At 33.8% G+C, this 22213-nt stretch overlaps 6 protein-coding genes across 10 annotated transcripts; 3 read left to right on the top strand and 3 right to left on the bottom strand.

Annotated features, from left to right (window-relative positions):
* Positions 1-389: 389 nt before the first annotated feature.
* Positions 390-2364, bottom strand: LOC106117081 (uncharacterized). The gene is made up of 3 exons (XM_013311153.1): positions 1796-2364; positions 1351-1513; positions 390-667 (listed from the first exon to the last, which is right to left on the bottom strand). Exons 1-3 carry the CDS (start codon positions 2000-2002, stop codon positions 399-401), a joined length of 639 nt encoding a protein of 212 aa, XP_013166607.1. The 5' UTR covers positions 2003-2364; the 3' UTR covers positions 390-398.
* A 1842-nt stretch (positions 2365-4206) lies between these two features.
* Csp (Cysteine string protein) lies at positions 4207-7965 on the bottom strand. The gene is made up of 2 exons (XM_013311481.1): positions 7214-7965; positions 4207-4466 (listed from the first exon to the last, which is right to left on the bottom strand). The coding sequence occupies exons 1-2, from the start codon at positions 7803-7805 to the stop codon at positions 4441-4443; spliced, it is 618 nt and encodes a 205-aa protein (XP_013166935.1). The 5' UTR covers positions 7806-7965; the 3' UTR covers positions 4207-4440.
* Positions 7966-8215: 250 nt separating this feature from the next.
* Positions 8216-9423, top strand: LOC106117264 (Mitochondrial inner membrane protein MPV17). The gene is made up of 2 exons (XM_013311482.1): positions 8216-8790; positions 8910-9423. The coding sequence occupies exons 1-2, from the start codon at positions 8596-8598 to the stop codon at positions 9264-9266; spliced, it is 552 nt and encodes a 183-aa protein (XP_013166936.1). The 5' UTR covers positions 8216-8595; the 3' UTR covers positions 9267-9423.
* A 670-nt stretch (positions 9424-10093) lies between these two features.
* LOC106117261 (S-formylglutathione hydrolase) lies at positions 10094-12528 on the top strand. 2 transcript variants are annotated; one of them, NM_001312352.1, is given in 5 exon segments: positions 10094-10209; positions 10787-11010; positions 11401-11646; positions 11770-11989; positions 12207-12528. In NM_001312352.1, coding segments are annotated over 4 exon segments (864 nt in total). In that variant the 5' UTR covers positions 10094-10209; positions 10787-10795; the 3' UTR covers positions 12390-12528.
* A 23-nt stretch (positions 12529-12551) lies between these two features.
* Positions 12552-14929, bottom strand: rho-7 (rhomboid family intramembrane serine protease rho-7). Its single transcript, NM_001312844.1, is given in 9 exon segments — positions 12552-12768; positions 12916-13013; positions 13184-13285; positions 13522-13646; positions 13818-13913; positions 13991-14153; positions 14236-14364; positions 14543-14735; positions 14808-14929. Coding segments are annotated over 9 exon segments (1044 nt in total). The 5' UTR covers positions 14855-14929; the 3' UTR covers positions 12552-12677.
* A 129-nt stretch (positions 14930-15058) lies between these two features.
* On the top strand, positions 15059-21920 carry NaPi-III (Na[+]-dependent inorganic phosphate cotransporter type III). 4 transcript variants are annotated; one of them, XM_013311651.1, is made up of 11 exons: positions 15059-15455; positions 16127-16294; positions 16846-17422; positions 17873-18118; positions 18302-18484; positions 18610-18765; positions 19307-19782; positions 19897-20126; positions 20232-20417; positions 20506-20652; positions 20816-21920. In XM_013311651.1, exons 3-11 carry the CDS (start codon positions 17230-17232, stop codon positions 20904-20906), a joined length of 1908 nt encoding a protein of 635 aa, XP_013167105.1. In that variant the 5' UTR covers positions 15059-15455; positions 16127-16294; positions 16846-17229; the 3' UTR covers positions 20907-21920. The 4 variants fall into 4 exon arrangements, with proteins under 4 accessions (XP_013167105.1, XP_013167102.1, XP_013167103.1 ...); XM_013311648.1 differs by having other exon boundaries at positions 16127-16356; XM_013311649.1 differs by lacking the exon at positions 15059-15455 and adding an exon at positions 15778-15891 and having other exon boundaries at positions 16127-16356.
* The last annotated feature ends 293 nt before the right edge of the window (positions 21921-22213 follow it).

Raw genomic sequence — 22213 nt, 5'->3', positions numbered from 1 at the left:
ATTCATACTCTTTGTTTCAATGGTGATGCAGTTTGAAATTATTTATTACAACCTAACAGACGTGTTTATATTTGTATTTGGAAAATGCAATAGCTTCATGTAAGTCATAATTTAAATTAGTTAAAACATTATAGGTCAATTTTTCCAGAATATTTTTGATTTTAGCTAATTTTACCCAAAAAGTAAAGGTTTCAGATTGAAGTTTAGTTTGAGTTCAAAAGATTACCTAATCATAATTGCTTTTACGATAGTTAATGGGTTAAGTGCTTAAAAATTGAACCAAAAACCTCATAGTTAACGTCATAGTCCTATAGAACATATCTTTATACGCTTGTATTATGAGCCATCGAAAAAAGAAACAAAATAACAATAAAAACATGTATTGATAACACTTAGATCTATCTTAAAGCTTTATTAATGAAGAAATCGACAGCCCGTTTGGGTTTGTGCGCGGTGTGGGGCTCACAGAGGATGCGGCCGAGCGTTACCGCGTTGACGCCGCTGCGGTGAAGGATTGCGTATAGCTGGTGCGGCGTAGGCCAGTGCGGCACTCGAGCAAACACTGCCGTCGCTGCGCCTGCGCAATCGCGCATCACGGCCAACTCAGCGCCCCGCGGACCGTGCAGCACCCACTGGTCTGCGCTCTGCTCGTGCAGCGTGTACTTACCTAAATACATTTATTATAATTTATTATATTTAAATTAGCTTGTCTATGGTCTCCGAAAAATACTAATCGAATGACATCTCACTTATCTTCATTTCAAGCCACAAACTCTAGGAACTCGCAAGGCAACGGTGGCCTGTTGAAATGTTACTTTCGTCTTCAATTGTGCACAAAGGTTACTGTTAACTTTACTATTAGTTACTTTATGGTTACAACGATCTTACTCCGTTGTAATAGCTGCTGTGAGGATTTCTCCCAGAATTCGTTTTGTAACAGGGGCGCTAACCGCTCGATTACAAGGTCGTTCAATTTATATAAAAAACATTTAAAACCTGTCACGTTGTTGATACTCTGTCCTTGTAGAACTAGTTTTTAAAATATTCACATTCAGATATATGTAGATGTATTATTGGAAAAAGTAACGGAATTATCTCCACAAGTATACTGCTAGTTTGGAAGTTTCAAATGTAAAATACTACTCGAAAGAGAAATAAGTGTAAGTAAGTAAGCGATAAAAGTGTCTATCTGTCATCAGATCTAAGATTCATCGCAAGCAATGATTATAACATCTGTTTTACTTAAAGACCAGCAGTATTTTGCAGTCATAGCTAAATACACATCTCAACGTATCGATTTTTCAAATTTTCCGTCTCTATTTACGCATTATGAAATATAATTTTTCTTACCGTCATCAGATTCAAAGATAATTATATTCTCTAGAACACCGGAATCACTGCCGTCGCCTTGAAACACATGTTTTCCGAGAGGTGAATCCACTTCCAGATAACAATTGTACCAATCCACCGCTCCACTGAAGTTTCCATATTTGTGAATGTATTGCTCTCGATCCTGGATGATCAAATACATTTGGATGAATATTACTCCAGTTATTAACGTCGCTTTAAAATTCACTCTTAATAAAAGCTAATGACGGTAGAAGTTTGGTTACAGATGTCACAAAGCTCATAAGATCATACCCCAACTTTTCCTATTCTAAAGGCGAACAATGTATTGAACATTACTTTAACTTCCATGGTCCGTTATGGTAAGTTGCTTGAATACATTCCAGAGAACTTATGCAGATAAACGTTTAATGTCACGAACTATTATAATAAATTAAAAAAAACTTACCCCATCAGTTATTCCTCTTATATTAAGCATAAAACAGTTGACTGCTTTCGGCTGCGTATACACCGTCATCCAATTACCCATCAAATCGAATACATCTAATTTGGGCCCTATCCTATAATAAGGGCAATACACATTTGTACCGTTCATATCTCCGTAAACTGTAAAAACCCTTGATATAATACAAAACAGCAAGTACAGTAATGTCATGGCTCAATGATTAGTTGTCTACAGTCATCTTAACCGATTTCTCGACATCTTTTATATACCAGGAATGAAGTTTTTCAAACAATTAGGAAAACATGATGGAATGCTAAACAAAGTATCAAATGTCATAAAATATTATGATTTTCTTAAAATGATACATGTTTAGATATGATGGAAACCTATGTTTGGGAGTAGACCAGTCTAACGCATTTCGCGCGCTTTCAATACATTACTCGAACACGTTTGGGTAAGTACACAGCAATTAAATCAAAACTATAATTTAAATACCACGAATTATAGTTCAATATAAAGGTGCTTTATTGATTTCTGCTTTTAGACTTACAACTAAACACCTTTCAAATTAAATTAAAATAATTAGCCATGATTCAAACTTGGTTCTTGGTACCAGCATACTCATATTCTAATTCTTTTATACTTTGATCAATAACCAAAAATTTTAATTTCTTGAATATCTTAGAAGAAAGATTAAGATTTTATTCGAATATTTACTTAAACATAACGTGTTAATGATTTTCATTGCGTTCCCATTGACCATGCCAAATGGGACCTTCGCTGTCGCCAAACTGTGTAGTGAAAGAGAACGAAAAATACATCGTATTCGCTCGCACTCGTGCGTTGTACAGCATTAGTAATGTTATCGATTTGGAATTACGATAGAAGGCGAGCCCGTGAATAAATATCAATTGTTAACGCAACATCCTAGTAAATGATAATAACATCTTTAGGAAAGTAAAATTGATTTATAAAATTGTATTGAGGCATAGGAAATCTCGGAATTGTGTAATTTATTAACTTCTAAAGTGTTATGAGATCCGAATTTAACGTGACCATGACAATCTCAAGACTTGATGATAGAGTTCATTGGTAATTCCATACCCTAATTACTAACATATCCAACAAATTCATAATAGAATCGGTGAATTATAAGAGCATAGTTAAAAAAAAATATTTATTCTGTAAACTTTGCGTCGAATAGAGAATACTTACGCCCTCGAGATTCACAATTAATGTAATAAATTATACTATAATTAACATATTTCTAATGTAACAATAATGATCCAATTTAAATGTTATAATGATGTAGAAATTTTTGGGTAACGGAATATTTCTGGGCGACATTGGAATGATAATCAGATGCTGGTTTTACAAGTTTATTAACATCGAATCAACAATAATACTTGGACGTCAATAAATATGAACTCGACAATCGGAAAGCTAAGCCGCTTAAATATTTATACATTATATAGTTCGTAATCAACTGTTACCTTCTCTAATAGTGTGTAAGAATTTTTACATAATAATAAATATATAGAAATTATTGACAAATATATAACAAACGTTACGTTATGGCGCCTACAGAGCATTTCGTTGGTCATTTTCTCCTAAATGGCACATACTAGAAAAAGAAAACAAATTCATAGACAAAAAAATCTTTATGTTTACATATGTAACAGTTTAATCTGTATGCTTATTAGGCTTGATTATCATTTTATTACAGAAAAGCGTATCTAGATATTGCTTATATTTTGAAACACCGAGTACACAAATTATTTTCATGTACATTGATTTTTTTTATAAGCAAATTACATTTCCCTGCTTTTATCTTGCTTCATTATAAATGCTTTATACTAAGTAGAATTTCATTTATGCAGTAAGCAATTCATTTATGAGATCTAAATAATTTCAATCGAGAATGCGATATTAGAATACATTGGTACATTAAATGTGATTTTTATCCGACACAATTATTTGGTGGGTTTAATGAGCGATGACCTTTAGGCTCAATTCCGTAAGTATTTATTGTTTTTATCCATATATGATATGATAAACATCAGTGTCGTGATACTATTTTTTTTTAAATGTTTTAGCTTAAGAGGATTATAAATATCGTTTATTTGGAAATTGTAATATAACTAGCGCATTGACTACTACACAAGCTTTAAATACATTTTTTAATTAAAAATTAAGATTAAAAATTTATTTTTTGATATAATATTATATGGGGGTACAGAAGAATATCCATGATGCGATTAACTTTCTCTATTAAAAAGAATCGAAAAAACAAAAAAAAATATTAGTAAAACTGTTATTTTTAAATATTTGTGATTGCTAATTCTCCGCATTATAAATAACTTAAATTTCTTACAGCATAAAACAAAATAAAAATACATTTATATGGAATTATTTTAAAAAAATACAAATTTTAAAACTAGAATTTTTTCAAACTTTAAGAGCAAGACAGAGCAATAATAACCTTGTGGTGTTACCACTAATAAAAAATGATAGCAAAAATATTTCATACTATAAAAAAAATACATATAAAACAAAACTAATATTAGGCTTACATTTGTAAAGTGTTGTGATGGATTTAAGAAGTCAGTTCTTCATTTCTCTTACTATTAAGACTACTTGTGATCACTTCAGGTGTATTTGGGAATACTGCTTCCTGTAACCAAGAGATTACATAAATTACACAAACTAATATTTCAATTCGAACGCGAAAAAAACTAAAACTAAGGCATTAGTCAATGATAGATAAAATATTTTATGTAGATATTTATTTGATTGAAAATTATGAAGTGTAATTACATAATAACATTTCCATTACTTCACACTTTGTCATTATAAATACTCGTTGACTAGTATCATAACACTAAAGAACATGTCAAGACATAACCATGCCCGAGTCCACAACATCAAACTGTAAATTTTCAGTCATCATCTATTGTCTGTTTTCTATCACCTTTATACTAAAAAAATGACAACAGAAAATGTACAGGGCATGGACACAAGTGCTACTTTTATATATCTAATTATTAAATGTGTATAAAAGTGGGGTGCCAAAGACATATATTAATCAAAAATTTTGAGCTAACCTTGCACTTTAAAATTCAAACATAATATTAAAATTATAGACTGACTTATTATATTTCAATGTGGAAAAATCTAATAAATTTCTTAATGTGTTCAATTTCCATTTCAGTAAACAAAATCTACTAATGTAACCTAAAAAAAATCAAATTGCTATAATGCAAAAAGTGTTGCCATAAACTAGTAAAATAACTTGCTTATATTATGGAATAAAGCTGATCATTTTACAATTAGACAAAATCATAAGAGTCAGATTGTGTACCAAATTATTTTACAACCTACTTATACTTAACATAAAATCAAAAAATTCTTTTTTTTTCAATCAAACAGAGAGATATTCCTTATAGATCTACAGACCTGGACTTTGTAGTTCTAAGTCTTATTTTATATGTTTTAACAATTTGCACATTTTTACAATGTTAACAATTATTAACCATAACAATTATTTAAAATTGATAATACACATAAGCCAAACACAAACAAATTCAAGCTGAATGTAGTTAAATAACACCAAATATTAAATAATACAGGACATATAAGAAAACATTTTATATAGTTAAAAAATACTGAAATTATCCATGTTCTATGACTCAATTGACACACCCAAAAATACTGTAAACGTACCACATGTGGACAAATTCATAATTTTATAATTTGGACATAACAATTGTGATGTGAAAACTAATTAATACATTTGACTGCATGTGGACTGTTTTACAATTATTAAAATAAAACTCCATAAGTAAAATATCCATTACACTGGTATTATGTAATTCAGATTAAAAGATGTTCAAAGTTAATAATTTCTTACAAAGAAAATATTGAAAAAAAAAACATTGCCCATTGCAGATTTCATTCATCACATGCATTGTTTCTGCATTAATAAAGTGATAAGCAAGTGCATACATCATTTTATATGAAATTTACCTTAATGAGTAAATAAATTGCTTTTATCAACAAACTTGGAATGTTTTTTTTTAATCTGAAAAGAAAGCAAATTGAGAGAATCCAATAACAATGTTTGAAATGCAGCATTTTGTAGAGTACACATAATACTTTTGCCTCACCTAATACTCAAAAAATCATAATTAAACAACTAAATTCATTAATTGCTTATCATTTAAAAGTTGATGTTACCTTAAACGGTGACTACAACTTAATTAAAAAAAAATGTGCTGCTATAATACTAAAATCCTTTACATAAGAATGGTAACAGAGCAAAAATCCATATCTTCCATTACTTCATGAGTCATGAGTGAAATATTATTTAAATGTGGTCAGAGTCTTAGGGTATGTGAACATTTATTGACCATGCACTTAAATCATACCACACTATGGACTGTTTTTGATGGGTATTTGAACAATACATTTCTATCAATACTAGCCAAATATTAACCAGTACTACTGTAAACATGGATCACACTCATGACATTCTAACTTCAACAATTTTAAGGCATATCTAAAAGCCAATGTAACAATAACCTATATTTATCAAGTGAAATGATTTTATAACTGATTAACAATACAATAAATAAGACACATTGAATAACAAAGGTCCCTTTGTGATTGACACACACTAATGTCTCATGGAAGCATATAAACATCAGGGCTTGGAAAATAATATTGGGAAATGAATGAATATAAATTTCAAATTTGTTATGAAACCAAACCAGTCCATACAATACACACATCATACAGAAGTCAATAAATAAATTATGTAACAAGAAAATACTTCAATAAATTAAAATTGATAGTATAGTTAATGAAGATATAAGTAAAAACACTTTTATGTATTGAAAGTAGTAACAATGCAAGTTGTTACATAGCTGATTAAATCAAATTGTGATAATAGTGATGTACATTGAGAAATGTGATACTTTATCTTACTTTCAATTATTCTTAGAGTACCAACAGAACTGAAATTACAGTTATAATAGAAATGCTGCAAATTCCATTCTATCATACATTTTTTTGAACACATTCCACTAAGATCCAATATAATTTCCGGTAAAAAATCTCAAGATTAGATAAAGGTATTTGCTAACATGAATAATAATTGTTAGTCACTAGGATTTATTGGTGTTCAACTTTAGCATTTTAATGCCTACCAATATGAGTTTTTATTTAGAACCAACTTTGAAGTAATTAGGTATATAACAAATAGAATACATGGCTACAATTTGTAAGCAATATCATAGCTATAAATGTTATATCAAACATGTCTTGAGAAATTGTAATCCATCTTAAAACATTATGTAATGATTAAATTTAATTGAAATTGAAGGCAATAATGTTAATGTGAAATTCCATAATTCACCCCACCTGTGTTGAGGCCAGTGTTTTCGGAAGCGGCGGAGGCCACGTTCGGTGGAGGCGCCGGCATGGCGATGGGCGGCGCCTGCTCGCCTGCGGGGCGTCCTTCGCCTCCCGGCTGGACGGTGACCGCCTGCACGCCATCCGAGTCGTCTCTTTCGAGCGTATGGTAATCTCCGGACTCTTCAGGAGGACGCGGTTTGCATTTGCCGCAGCAGCAGTTACAGCAGCAGCATAGGCAGCAACAGAAGTAACATCCTGTCAAAATACCGCACACCACGACCAAAGCTTTACACCAGGTGCTTGTCACAACAAAATAGGCGTTGACGTTTTCTTCCCCGAATTGTTCCGCAATGTAAAGTCCAAGTGATCCATAATTGTCGTAAATATTTCTCTTCGTTGTGTCGCTGAGGATTGTGTGAGCACGATTTACTTCTTTAAACTTGTCAGCTGCTTCAGGATTGTTGGGATTTTTATCAGGGTGATACTTTAGAGCTAATTTACGATAGCTTTTCTTTACGTCGTCTGGCGTTGCAGTTTTGGGAAGTTGTAATATTTGGTACAGACTGTCTCCAGCAGTGGATAATTTTCTTTTGTCCATCGTTGCGAATGTGTTTAATGATGATCCTTGCACAAAGTTAACGAATTTCAAAATTAATTTTATGAAACACGACTCAAATACCGATAAAATTATTATCCATTGCTCAAAGAAGCTAGCTAGATAAATGTACAACAGATATCACAATTTTGAGTATTGCTAGAAAGAAAAACTTATGTTGCTATATATGTAAAACTTTTCTTGTTACAAATTATTTAATCTATTGTTAATTTCTTCGTGTAAATAATGATTGGGTATAAGGGATACCGCCCAAATAACTTAATATGCTGTGTACTATGTAATACTGGTTTTTCCCATTACATTTTCGACTGTATAATTACTTTTATTAAAGATTTTCTTTTCTGTAATATTGCTGTATTATGTCAAATCAAATCCGTCAGTTGTCAATGTCATGTTATTGTTATTGAACTACCAAGGAACCGGAAACCTGAATAAATACTAGGTCGTAACCCGAAACTGTATTTTTTAAAAGAAAATAATACCATTGAGGATGAAAATAACTGGTTTATGAGATCTAGACACAACTGAAATATTTTATACTCAAAAATACTCTCCTTCTATTTAATATATTAAGTGAAAATATATTTTTAACACGTGTTGAATAAAAAATAATAATGTTGACAATATCGACGTTCTCGTGTATATTTTTTAACATAATCAAATTTACCTGAAGTGTATTGTTTTCCATGACCATAGTAAAGTTGTTTAAATTAGAACACTTTTCAAATAACCTAATTTTTACAAACAGTACAGATTAATATATTTACAAAACATGACTGGACGACACATTCTGCAATTGTATCAAAAATTTCTCAACAAACATCCGTATTTAGTCCAAGCAATTCAAACTGGAGCTCTAATGGGTGCTGGCGATTACATATCTCAAACATTAGTAGAAAAGAAATCTATGAAAAATATTGATCTTGTCAGAACCCTAAGATTTTCTTCAATAGGATTTTTTGCTGGTGTAAGTACAGATACAGGGCAAACACAATATTTTAAAGTCACTACACAAGATTGTGAAAATCATATACCTTCTTATATTGCTTTTGAATCCAATTATGATTATTAATATTTTTGTTTCAGGGTCCAGCACTACGAGCTTGGTATGGATTTTTAAATAAATATATAGGTTCAAAGGGTAAAACTGTAGCACTGAAAAAAGTGTTTGTCGATCAAGCTGTTTTTGCTCCAAGTTTTCTTCTTTTCATCCTTGTAACTTTGGGAGTAATGCAAGGAAAACCTTTAGAACTTATAGAAAAAGATATCCAAACCAATTATTTAGATATACTAAAAACTAACTATTATGTTTGGCCATTTATACAAATTGTTAATTTTTATTATATTCCCTTGCAATATCAAGTATTGATCGTCCAGACTGTAGCCTTGTTTTGGAATACATATTTGGCATGGAAAACAAATAGAGATGAATTGACACAATAATATGTATATCTTGCCTATTAGAAATTTTGCATTTGATCTGATATACCTTTGAATAATAAAGATTTCAGATCTACTCATTACAAATAATAGAACTCAAGTATTAAACACTAGTATTTTTTATTTAAGCTAAAGTAACAAAACAGTACATGTATTATTTTTTTTTAATAGTACAAGAAACCATATGTTAAATTCTAGAAGTACTGCTTGGTAGGATAGTATCTTTAATTTTTAATGACTGGCATATGTACCTACACAAATAATTATAATTATGTATCATATTGTATTATATATTGAATAAAATTTATGGACTAATAATGGTAATTTTTTAAATCAATTTTATCCCTAAAAAAGAACCTGAAAAAGTTTAGTGTTGTCATTTATATGGAAAGAAAATCGCATTAAAACAGTTTTCATGTTTTCAGCGATCTCCGGCCGAACAACTCGCCTAGCGATTATTTTTTATTGGTATAGGTTTTACCACAAAACTCCTTCCAGTAGTGTAATTGACAATATGAAAATGTTTATTTTCAAATCAGTGAACACAACTTGTTGCTGTGTTAAAAATATGGTAAAATTTTACAAAAGCGAAACGTGCCGGGATTTCTAAAAATGATTTATTCTTAAAATTGATTATAACCAAGCGAATTTATACATAGCCTACATAGCCAACAAATCTCATTTTATTTGCAATTTCATATCATATTCTTTGTTGATATGATATTGAGTGGAGTGTATTGATAATTCTGTCGAATTTTGACAGTCACGTGACTAATGTGTGATAACATTATATTTGGACTTGACCTTCAAGATTGGCTTATAATTTTCACGTAATTGTAATCCACGCCACGTTCCAATAGGATTTATAGAAAACGCTCGTTAAGTTGGCTCAAAGTGTAAAACGGTTTAAGGTTTAAAATTATTTATAGCAAGCGGTGAAGTAAAGGTAAATAAACTTTTAATGTGATTGAATAATATTTATTATAACAATCCTATTGTAGTAAACTCTTTACAATTAATCATTTGGATAAGGTTATATAATCCACTAGCTGCCGTCCGCGCGGTATTAAAAAAAACTTATTAGTAGCCTATGCGTTCTTCCAGACTTTGTTCTACATCTTTGCCAAATTTCAGCGAGATACGTACAGCCGATCTCGCGATACCTTCAAACAAACATCCATCCATCCATCCAAATATTGGCATTTATAATATTAGTTAGATTTACTAACCTATACAGCTGTATCGAAGTAAAAACCTACGTACAAAAATCATTCCCGGCGTACTAACCTAATTTGTAAGATGATTGGCTTATCAATTGGTTATTTACATTTTGCACAATCACTGTAATATGACGTTATAGTTTCATTTTATTAACAACTTTCGTGCAGTTAAGTCGACAATTAGAAACTATGCTACAAGACTTGGACATACGAAATGTTAGTTTAAGCGTATTTAACATGGAGTAAAATAGGTAGTTGTATTTACTATTTTCATTGACATATATTTACGGTAACAATTTTCAGAAATTAAGGATGGATTCGTTGGAATTAGTTTCATCAAACAAAATTTTTGGCGGATTGCAAAAAGTATACACTCATGAATCCGCTGAATTGAAATGTAAAATGAACTTTTCTATTTATTTACCACCACAAGCTGAAGGAGGGGATGTGAAATTGCCTGTCATCTTTTACTTGTCTGGCTTGACCTGTACAGAACAGAATTTTATTACCAAGTCCGGCTTCCAAAGGTATGTTGTTATAATATTTATATGTATACTACAAATAAAACTATGTTGCTGTGAAAAAGTTCTAGAGGTAATTGTAATTTAAATTTCATTGTAAATTATTAAATTTACAAATACCTAAATTAAAGGACCATAATACAAAAATTTTAGAGAAAACTTCACTTTCATGTAACTGCCATAATTATTACTTTTATTTCACAGATTCCCTTAAAACTTAGAATATTAGGTAATTAACATGCAAAGTTTTGTATGAGATTATTAAATTGTTTTGACAATTCAAATAATCTCAATTAGCTCTAAATCACTATCATTGTAATAATGACCTTAACATTGTTTATGTTAATTCTTATCTAAAATTATTCTTCTCATTTGTAATAATTTTGTGTTAAACAGATATGCAGCTGAGCATGGCATTATTGTTGTTGGACCAGACACTTCTCCCAGAGGAGTTAAAATCCATGGTGATGATGAATCATGGGACTTTGGTGTTTCTGCTGGATTTTACCTGGATGCGACTAAGGAGCCATGGTCAAATAACTACAGAATGGGTAGTTATTTGAACAAAGAGCTGTATGATTTGATATTAAAAGCTTTTGATAATGTAGTTGATCCTGGCAGGATTGGGATTATGGGACACAGGTAAATAATGTTGTCTTTATTACAAGGTTACACTAATATTGACACAAACTGACTTTATCTGATTTGTATCAACAGCTGCAACTTTATAGAGGTTTTTTGTTAATTTTTTTTCTTGATTTTTAGCATGGGAGGTCACGGTGCCCTTGTATCCACACTACGAAACCCTGGGCTGTACAAGTCAGTTAGTGCATTTGCACCTATCTGCAACCCCACTGCCTGTCCTTGGGGAGTTAAAGCTTTTACTGGATATCTTGGAGATGATGAGAACAAGTGGAAGGAGTGGGACGCTACTGAGTTGGTTAAGAAATATGAGGGACCACCACTAACTCTGTTTTTGGATCAGGTACCCGGGATATTGAAATTTACCATTTTGTAAAAAAAATATATTTCAATTAGCATGTTGTTATCAATTTATTATGAATACATTTTACTCATCAAAATCTTATATTTCTGTTTTTTTGTTGTCAAGGTTTTTCCAGTCATACTCTTTGAGAAAGATATATAATAGATTATAGAATAATTGTTTTTTTATGGCTATAAATTGTTTTTTTTTTTATCAGGGTGCAGCAGATAAGTTTTACATTGAAAAACAATTGCTGCCTGAAAACTTGGTGAAAGCTTGCAGGTCTGTTGAAGTGCCTGTCATACTGAATTTACGTGAAGGCTATGATCACTCCTACTATTATATATCTACCTACATCGGTGAACATTTTGATTTCCATGCTAAAATCTTAAAAGCTTAATTGTTTGTAATTATAAATGGCATTTCTGTTTTATTTACTCATTTGTATAATGTAATGTAAAGCTTTCAGTAACAATGTTGCATTTAAAATAATTTATATTTTTGTACATATGTTGTAATTCAATAAAAGATTTTTCATACAATGAAATAGTTTTTTAATTATTGATAATTATTTAGATATCTAAAATAGATAGTAAAAATAAATAAACAAATAACATTTTTTTCAGCTCTGCCTATTTTTGTTTCATAGGAAAATATTATAGCATCTATTTGTTGTATTCCCAAATTGTTATCTTGTGTCCTTTCTAAAGTTATGGTAATACTGAAGGAATTTGTCTCGGTTTCCCCAAACATGTTGACCACCCCAGTAGCACCATGCTCTGTAAAATATAGGACAAATTAATAATAACTCAAGTTTCTAAGCAAAAGAGTACGTTTTTTCGCCTTCATGTCTATTGGTTATAAGCTAACTCCAAAAAAATTTATGTTCGTCATAAACTATTAAATTTGTGTATAATATAGCTTACATTCCAAATAAAGCTCCTCCAAGATGTGCTGCATGGTCAAAGAACCTCCAACCCAATACAACTCCAGCTAAGTCAACAGCCATGATTGCTTTAATAGCCTGTATTAACAAAAAAATAGTACAGAAAATTATTAAAAACATTGCAGACATCAAATTACACATTTTCTGCCATCAATTTGCACTATTCATACTATATACTTATCCAAAAATTTGTAATTTAACAGCTCAAATGTATATGTAACATGGTTAAAAAATATTTAATCACTTACCGAGCCCGCAGCAAATGTGTACATTGGTAGAAAGATTATACTTAATCTTGTGTCAGGATATTGCAGACAAACAAATGACAGAACTGACATTATTGCACCAGACTGTAAGGAAAATAAAACATTTTTCATATCTTACTAATATTATAAATGCAAATGTTAAGATGGATATATGGATGTATGTTAAAAGGTATCTTAGTTACGACTCCACAGATCTTGAAATTTTGCATAGATATAGAACAGTCTTGAAGAACACATAGGCTACTTATTACGGTGAATGGAGTCGCGGGCGATATCTTGTTTATGATAAATGTTTAAATGTTCTAAACAAATCAACTTACAGCTCCAAGACTTAGGCCTGGTTGATTAAGTAAAACTTTATATAGCACACTGGCAAAACTACTTATTACACCTGCACTTAAGTACATGGCGACAAATTGTTCTTTGCCAAGAGATGCCACAGCAGCTGAAAAGAATTAAATAATATTGTCAGTATCCAAAAAAATTATAAACAAAATCCATCACTAAGTACAGCAATTACTATCTCCATATATACTCCATGTATTAACACTTATATAAAACTGTGTTTGGGGGTTTGTGTGGAACAAGAGGCTATTAGTATCTGTAATAATAGTACCTGGCATGAAGCTATAGAGAACATACATATTGGCTGCCAAATGAAAAGGTGAGTAATGGCTGAATGTGGACAGTACCATTGGAATACATTTTGCAGCTGAAAAAAATAATAACACTTGTATAATAATTTCAATGTAACAAAAAATTGTGAAAGTTAGTAGAGCAACTACATACCTCCTCCTGGATTTGAACAAAAGTATTTAATCATGAAAGGATGCAAGGATCTTATTCTCCAAGCACCAAATACTAATAGATTAGCTGCAAAAATAGGGTAGAAAACTTTGTCACTTGGTCTAAGTGAATTCCACCATTTAGTCAATTGATTAGATTCCGATTTCTGAAAAAAGAACAGTTGCATAATAAGTACCGTCAAGGTTAAAATGCAAATAAGGTTGTTAATATGTATTGATGTAACTTACTGCATGTATTGAATATTTTTTTTGTTGAGAATTCAGCCAGGTGCCAGGTTTTCTGAGCAATGTTGCAGCATGGGTGCGCAGATTTTCATATTCCCAAATAACACATCCAACAAGACTTGCTGTGGAGACCTAAAATAAAATTATAAGAAGAATTTATTCCTCGTAATTTACCTAAAGTTGTTTGTAATCGTATTTTATGTGTGTATTCAACAACAGCTAATGAAATAATGTAAAACTAGTACTTAATTTAAACAAGAAAACTAAATATTATAAAAATGGTTTAAAAGAAATACAAGCAACCACTTACCCCTACAGTGAAAAGAAACGGTTTTAATAATCCTCTAGAGTTTAAAGGAATGGACTCGTAGCTTAGATTGTCTAAAGGATTTGGATCGAGTTTTGGCCTCCTTGCACCACGTCGGCTGTTATGAAATGAATTATGAAGTTGAAGACGTCCGCATCCTAATCTGCTTGAACCTAATTTAATAAGCTCTGGTTTGCTAAAAATAATAAAATATTTAAGTGGAAAATTACACAAAAAGTATTAATATTTCATCACTGATTTATCTCACCAACAGATTGTCAGCTCTCCAAGGGACCGAACATTTCGAAAAAACATTGTAAAATGTTGGATTGTAATTGATTTAATTCCAGTGTTACATATTTTACCGCGATATATAATTTGGTTTTATATTTTTATATGTGTTGATTCGAAAGAATCAAAATCTGTGACTTTTGACATATAGCTTCGAGCTAAATAGAATGTCATTGTCAGTGTCAGGTCTCGCATCGCATTGCGTTTGAAAGTTTGAAAATTAAAATGAAAGATGTCAAATGAGACCAAACGTTTAATTTTTTCCTGTAAAGATTTACCTAAATTTGCGTTTTTTATTTTTTTGAAACTTTACATATCTTCTAATTTTGTGATCCACGGCCTCCATGTTTTAGGTTTCATGGTTAAGGTATATTTTCCAGCAACTACTAGGCACCCGCAACTCTTCAACAGTCGGATAGTGGAAAAAGAGTCTAAATAACTTACTACCTTACATTCTACATACTCACTCATTTTTTATCAATTATATTTAAGGGTTAACCGATTCCTGTTTTCTCTTTTACGTCAAGCAAATGACTTACAGGGTAGGACCAATACACAACATACATATATTTATAATGTGACTACAGCCGATTATTAGCTGTGTTAAGCCGAAGCAGGATTGCAAGTAAGTATCCTATGATACGATAATAAAATTTTGCACCCTTAGTCAATACTTAGTACGAAAAATGTAGACTAAAGTTAGTGACTAAGTGGTTAGTTAGTGGGAAAATTTGAAAACACTAATGATTTTTTTTGTACTGTTTTATTACACATATTTGTAAAATTTACTGTTAACGATCTGAGATTGTTGCTTTTGATTTCTAAATTCAATTGCATGTATTCGCGGCTCCGCGTATTTTCAATTTAAACACATTTTACACGCTGGAAAATTTTTATGTATACTCGAAGATATTATTAGGCAAAATCATTTTTATTTTCAACCTGTAATACTCAGTACCATAGCAACAATATAATCTAAATATGACTTTGTCAATGGATATTTTATATGACAGTGTTATTTATTTCGCTATCCCTCGGGATGTTTCTTTTCTGAACTAAAGGTATTTCATAAGATATTTTTTCTACAATGTGTGTTCAATCTTTTGTGATGGTGGTGGGCGTTAAACAGAGCAATAAAACTTACATTCGCATTTGTATTAGTAAAAGTATGACAACGGAAATTATTACTTTTATTAACTGTTCTTTTCATATGCATTTAGATTATTTTGTTGTTCTTCTTATTTACTTTTAACGGGTATGATATTTTATCTTGCTATTAGATTTTTACGATTTCAGGAGGAGTTCTTTTGCAAACAATCGCAAATTGAGTGGTCCACATAAGATGGGGCGGTAAGGGGGTGAGTGCGCGGCGGGGTGGCGGTGTCCTCGGCGCATGCTCTATTGTGCTGGAGACCTGACTTGCGCGACCCCACGTTAACTCAGTACACAGCTGAGAGGCCCAAGGTGATATATTGTGCTTCTTGGATCGTAACGTTCCGTGTTATAAAATACTCCACTTTCTAAAAGTAAGTACGCGACATTAACATGTTTCTCTAGTTAATTAGATGAGATAGGTATTTACATAGTTATCGGTAAATTTTAAAACTTAAAATAGAACGTTGACATTCACGCTTGCTTAAAATATAACGTAGTTATGTGTAATATGGAAACGCAATGTGTGACGCAAATGCTTATACAAATCTTAATTTGGAGGCACATTGTCGTCGTTTTTTTCGTTGCCCTTAATATTTTATTGCTGGAATATTGAACGGAACGGATAATCAATAGCAAAGATGCCATGTGTAGGAAGAGGCCACATGGTAGACTGAATTTCATCATGATTCGTTTTCGCGTCACAATTTATCGACTAAATTGAAATTGTAATGGTAAATTATAAACACTTTTTTACTTCTTTTCATTCCGTCATTTCAGTATAGATTATGGAATTTAATTTTTATATATAATTTCGTAGTTGAATATAAAATAAAAAGTGAAGGATTTTTTTTTATTTGCAGAAATGAAGCCGAAACTATCAAACACATATCTCCAAATCGAAACGCGTCTTAAACACACAAAGTTGTGACGCACAATTACCAACACCCGACTTGAATTATTTTTAATATTTTAATCATTTATAAATGTTAGGAAAAATACTTTTACTATCTTCTTTATAACCTTTATCTTAAGTCTGTATTTAATACCTATTTTTCTAAGGAACTATGACTGTTTGAACTTGGAGAAAGGGATTGTTAGTGAGAAGTTTTATCCATTTTTATAGAAAGAAGCAAAGCTCATTGTTGGTTGTTTCGTTGCGTAAACATAAATAGAAAATCTACATTGCATAGGTGCTATATAAGGGATTGAAAATAATAAAAAATACAAAAGAATAAAGAAATAGTATGGAACCGTACGATCCAGATTTGTTTTGGTTGGTGATATGTGGATTCGTGATAGCGTTTATATTGGCTTTCGGCATTGGCGCCAATGATGTGGCCAACTCGTTTGGCACCAGTGTTGGCTCCAAGGTACTCACACTAACACAAGCGTGTATACTCGCCACTATCTTCGAGATCGCAGGCGCTGTTTTGATTGGTAAGTTTTCACTATACACGTAACATAATATGTCGGATATATGTATGTGGGTATAAAAATTTTAATTTTTCAAAGAATTTAATTGAATAAAATTTGTGATATAAATAAAAGAACTGCTTTTCTATGTGACCTGCACACAAATTTCTAAGGTTTAGTAAAAATTGACGTACTATACCAGATTCCAATTGGACAATAAAAAATACAACTTTGAAATAATTTGGAGAATCTTGTACTTAGAATTACGTTTTTTTTTATATTATAAATTAAAATTAGAAGCTACTTTTGCAATTATTATGATTATCGCATCAGTGACGAAGTTCTTTGTAAATTGACATGGTGGCGGTTAAATCCCGGTTAAACTATTTAAATATTTACGATTATCCGGATTGTTTATAATCGTTATTTAAAATAAAATTTAAAATTCAATGTAAATTTAACACTATCCCTTAGGTTATAAGGTATCAGATACGATGCGCAAGGGTATTTTGGACGTGTCGTTGTACACGGACGGCGGCGAGCGGCTTCTGGCAGCGGGCTGCCTTGCAGCGCTGCTGGCGAGTGCCGCCTGGCTACTGCTGGCGACAGCGCTGCGTCTCCCCGTCTCCGGCACCCACTCCGTAGTCGGCGCCACTGTCGGATTCACGCTCACCGCTAAAGGACCCGTCGGCATACGGTGGTCCACCCTCGGAGCAATCGGTTAGTTGGAACTGCAACTGATACTGATTGGGACCGACGCTTTGAGGTTGACGATGCTCTCTCCTCGTTACATTCTTGCCTGTCTCGTTATACCACAAGCGATTACAAAGCTGGTTTTATATCATGTAGCTTTTTATATTTCAGTTTGCAGTAATTTATATTTCTATAGTTTATCAATTGTAGTGTTGTCGTGGTTCATCTCCCCGGCGCTAAGCGGCGCAGTTTCGGCCATGATGTTCTGGCTGGTGCGGCGGTTCATTTTGCGCGCACCCGAGCCGCTCGTAGCCGGTTTACGCGCGCTGCCGTTCTTCTACGGCGCCACTGTAGCCGTCAATGTTGTCAGTGTTGTGCACGATGGTCCCAAATGTAAGTATACTGAGACTTATTGTGTTGGAGGAAGAAACAAGAATAATGACGTTGTTAAACGCTTTAATATTGTTAAATCGTTGTAAAAAATACTTAACGTTTTTATTAGTTATTTTTTGTTCCAGTACTTGCGATGGACAAGATACCGACGTGGATAGCGTTGTCGGGGTCTATGGTGTTGGGGGTGCTGGTGGCCGCGCTCGTGAGGATCTTCCTTGTGCCCTACTATCGACGCTGTCTCTCCGCGCCACCTGTTAACTTTACATTAGGATTATCCAACGGTATTGTAGCTAAAAAATTAAGAAGACCATGTATGAAGAATTAACTCTCCCGGACAAAAGCAGAGATCTCTGCTGTAAAAAAAGTAAAAAGCCTTTAGTCGAATCACATTTATCGTGAAAAAAGGATGAGGGATGGAATTTAATTTCCAACAAATGCACTAAAGGCATTTTAACGAGGGAAATGTTGACCTGGATTTGTGGAGCGTTGACGCTTACAAAGCCCAGGTCTTTAACGTTTCTTAATCAGCGACACGAAAATGTATGAATGCCCGCAGAAAAGCAGGTCACGGGCGCATTTAGCTTTGAAAACAGTTTGCGTATGACAAATATTGCTTTGGATAATTAAGTTTTATATTATGAGCTATTCAGGAAAATAAGGTTACGACTATGGCATGAAATTGCTCTAGTAGGCTAATTAGGGCGCTAAGTAATATTTGTTCACCGACGCACACAAGCAGCTTAGTATGAAAGCTCGGAAGTAATCAAGTATAACAACTTAGCATTTTTACAACAAATAATAATAACTCATTGTGTATTTTAGAAACAACACCAGCGAACACACCGACACATTTCGACAAAAGTGGAGTAGCGCAGCGTCCTACATCTTTGCTGTCAGACGATGGAAAACTCCTAGAGGCGATCGAGGAGAGCGCTGAGATGGTAACACTTAGCGACGCCGACAAAGGTTCGATGGACGTGAGAGAGATGAATGCGAGAAACCGAGCTTTGCTGGCCACCATGGACGACTGTAGCATTCTGTCGAGAAGTTTGAGCCCTCCAAACCAATCGAGACTTCAATTAGTAGACGCAGACCCTCAAATCAACACCTTAAAGTACATCGACGAGACCTTGAGCTGCTGCAAGAGCTTGGACTCGTCGCAGCTCGCGGGAATGGGTGAGAGCTACGGCTCCGGCTCCAGGAATGGCTTTCTCGGCGACTCCTGTGACACTATAGCCCGGGGAGAGGGCACCAGAGCGAATGGTTCGCCACCGCCGCCGCCACCTCGACTCGACAAGGTTAGCATACGCTAGCCTATGTAAATAGAACAGAAAATATTAAATAACCACTACCACATAATTAGGAATTCAGAAAATGTCTTTCTCGTGGTGAATGTAAGACAATAATTTTAGGGTCCGGAGGGCAGCGCGTGGAGCATCGAGCGGGACGGACGCGAGTTGCGGGAGGGGCGGACGGCGCTACCGGCCCTGACGCCCAACTCCAGCGCGGCGCCGCTGCTGCGAGCCGGCAGTCCTCGCCGCGCGCCCCCGCCTCCTCCGCCCGACACCCTGCGTCTCTTCTCATTCCTGCAAGTGCTCACCGCGACCTTCGGCGCCTTCGCCCACGGCGGAAACGACGTTAGGTTTGTAAACACAGGGGTTGCTTTTCAAGGTCGTGTCGCCGTTATTTTGTGAGGTGATAGATCACCTGCTACAGTCAGCAATGCCATATATCATGTTGTGTGCAGTAACGCGATCGGTCCGCTGGTGGCGCTGTGGCTGTTGTACTCGGAGGGCGGGGCGCATGCACGCGCTGAAACGCCCCTCGCCATTCTCGTGTTTGGGGGCGTTGGGATCGCGGTCGGCCTGTGGCTGTGGGGCCGCCGCGTCATACAGACCGTGGGCGAGGATCTAACTAGCATCACTGCCGATACGTATGTGCTATGCGTTTTTCTGATAACATATAGTAGTTAAAAAAAAGTCTATCAACAATGTGACCAAGTTTGTTCAAATGTATGTCAGGGGGTTCACAATCGAGCTTGGCGCGGCGTTGACGGTGTTGGTGGCGAGCAAGGCGGGCCTGCCCGTCTCCACTACGCACTGTAAGGTCGGCTCCGTCGTTTGTGTCGGATACTTCTCCGAGAAAGCGGTCGATTGGAGTCTCTTTAGGTAATCTTTGTTAACAACATAATAGGTACTCTGAGAACCTTAATCTTTAAATGATTTCCACAGCGACGGCAGTTAGTGTCATACAAATCGCAGTCGTGTGCCTTGTGTTAAAAGAGTTTAAAATGTTTCCATTACTTGGATGATTAAATGTTTATTTTTTCAGGAATATAATATTCGCGTGGTTGGTGACAGTGCCGGCCGTGGCGGCGATGGCGTCGCTTGCTATGCTTGCGTTGGAAAAGTTCGTCGTGTAAACACGTGCATGCGTCAATTCGTATCTAAATATAAGTCGCGGTACACTGTAGGGCAAGATGTCAACTAGAAGATGAATGTTACAAGCAGGACCTACTTATTACATCCCAAGTGATTATATTTCAGTAGACTGTTGTGTTTCTAATTTATTTAATATCTTAATACTATTATGTTAATAGGAATAAACCGAATACATTTCTTGGATTTACATTGATCTCTTATATTAGAATTGTGATTTAGAAACTGTACTTTTAGCCCTTCCGTACACATCTTCAAAATGAATGTTGCATTCTTGCGTTGCGAGTATTGTAGAATGGTTGACGTGAATCTTCTTCTATTCGCTCATAACCACTACATATCGACTGTATGTTCCGCCATCTTGAAAATCGCAGTGACTTTTCTTACGACTCACGACTAACAGGTTGCGAGCGTCTGTCCTTGGCGATGACAGATAGATATGTCGGGGAGGCGAGCTGTGTACGAATTTCTCCATTGTATTACTCGCTCAGCGACTATAATTTCCGGCATTAGGATTTTACGTTGCCTTGTGTACGAAGGGCCTTATAATATCTGTAACTATACTTACAATATTAATACAGTCAACTTTATTTATTCCTTGATTAAGAAAACATTCCATTGAAAGAAATGCCCTGAACTTTACAAGATTTCGCCGGACGAAAGTTAATTTAGGAGAGATGTGTAATTTGCTTTTTGTTTGGAAAGTGTTTTACTGCATCTGTGTTAATGATGTATGATTGTACATTAGAGTTAGAGGCGTCGTGTTAGACATCATTTAAGTTGTAAAAAATTAATTTAATAATATCTGTACTTAATGTAGTATCTATAAATATATGTCATAGAAAGGCACAGTATTTTAACTCCTCCTCACATTATATTATGTTATTTATTTTACAGATTGTACTATTTAATGTTCAGAAAGTAATTTTAAGGTAACTCTAAGATTCTTGATTACAGCAAATAAATACGCCTCTACTCTTTGTTATGTAATTGTTGAATAAAGGTCAATAGTTCGAATATATTGTTTTATTTTTTTTAATTTTATTATTCAACATCCACTTTGGTTTTTTAAAAACTTCTTACAAGTTGTAATTAATGGTTTAATATCGTCGAAATAATCGAGAGTTTAAGAGCAGTAAGGTAACAATGTTACTACAGTGGCGAAGCGATTTTAAATGGACTTTGAAATACGACAATAACAAAAAGTACAAAGTCTTGGACAAGATTGAAGTATCGCAAGTCAACCAACAACACCTGAAAGGGCCGACTGAACGTGATCATATGGAAACAA

The sequence above is a fragment of the Papilio xuthus genome, unplaced genomic scaffold, assembly GCF_000836235.2.
Source record: "Papilio xuthus unplaced genomic scaffold, Pxut_1.1 DF827680.1, whole genome shotgun sequence".
Taxonomy (NCBI): domain Eukaryota; kingdom Metazoa; phylum Arthropoda; class Insecta; order Lepidoptera; family Papilionidae; genus Papilio; species Papilio xuthus.
Note: the sequence above shows the minus strand (reverse complement) of the source record. Positions and strands in the feature narration are given on the sequence as shown.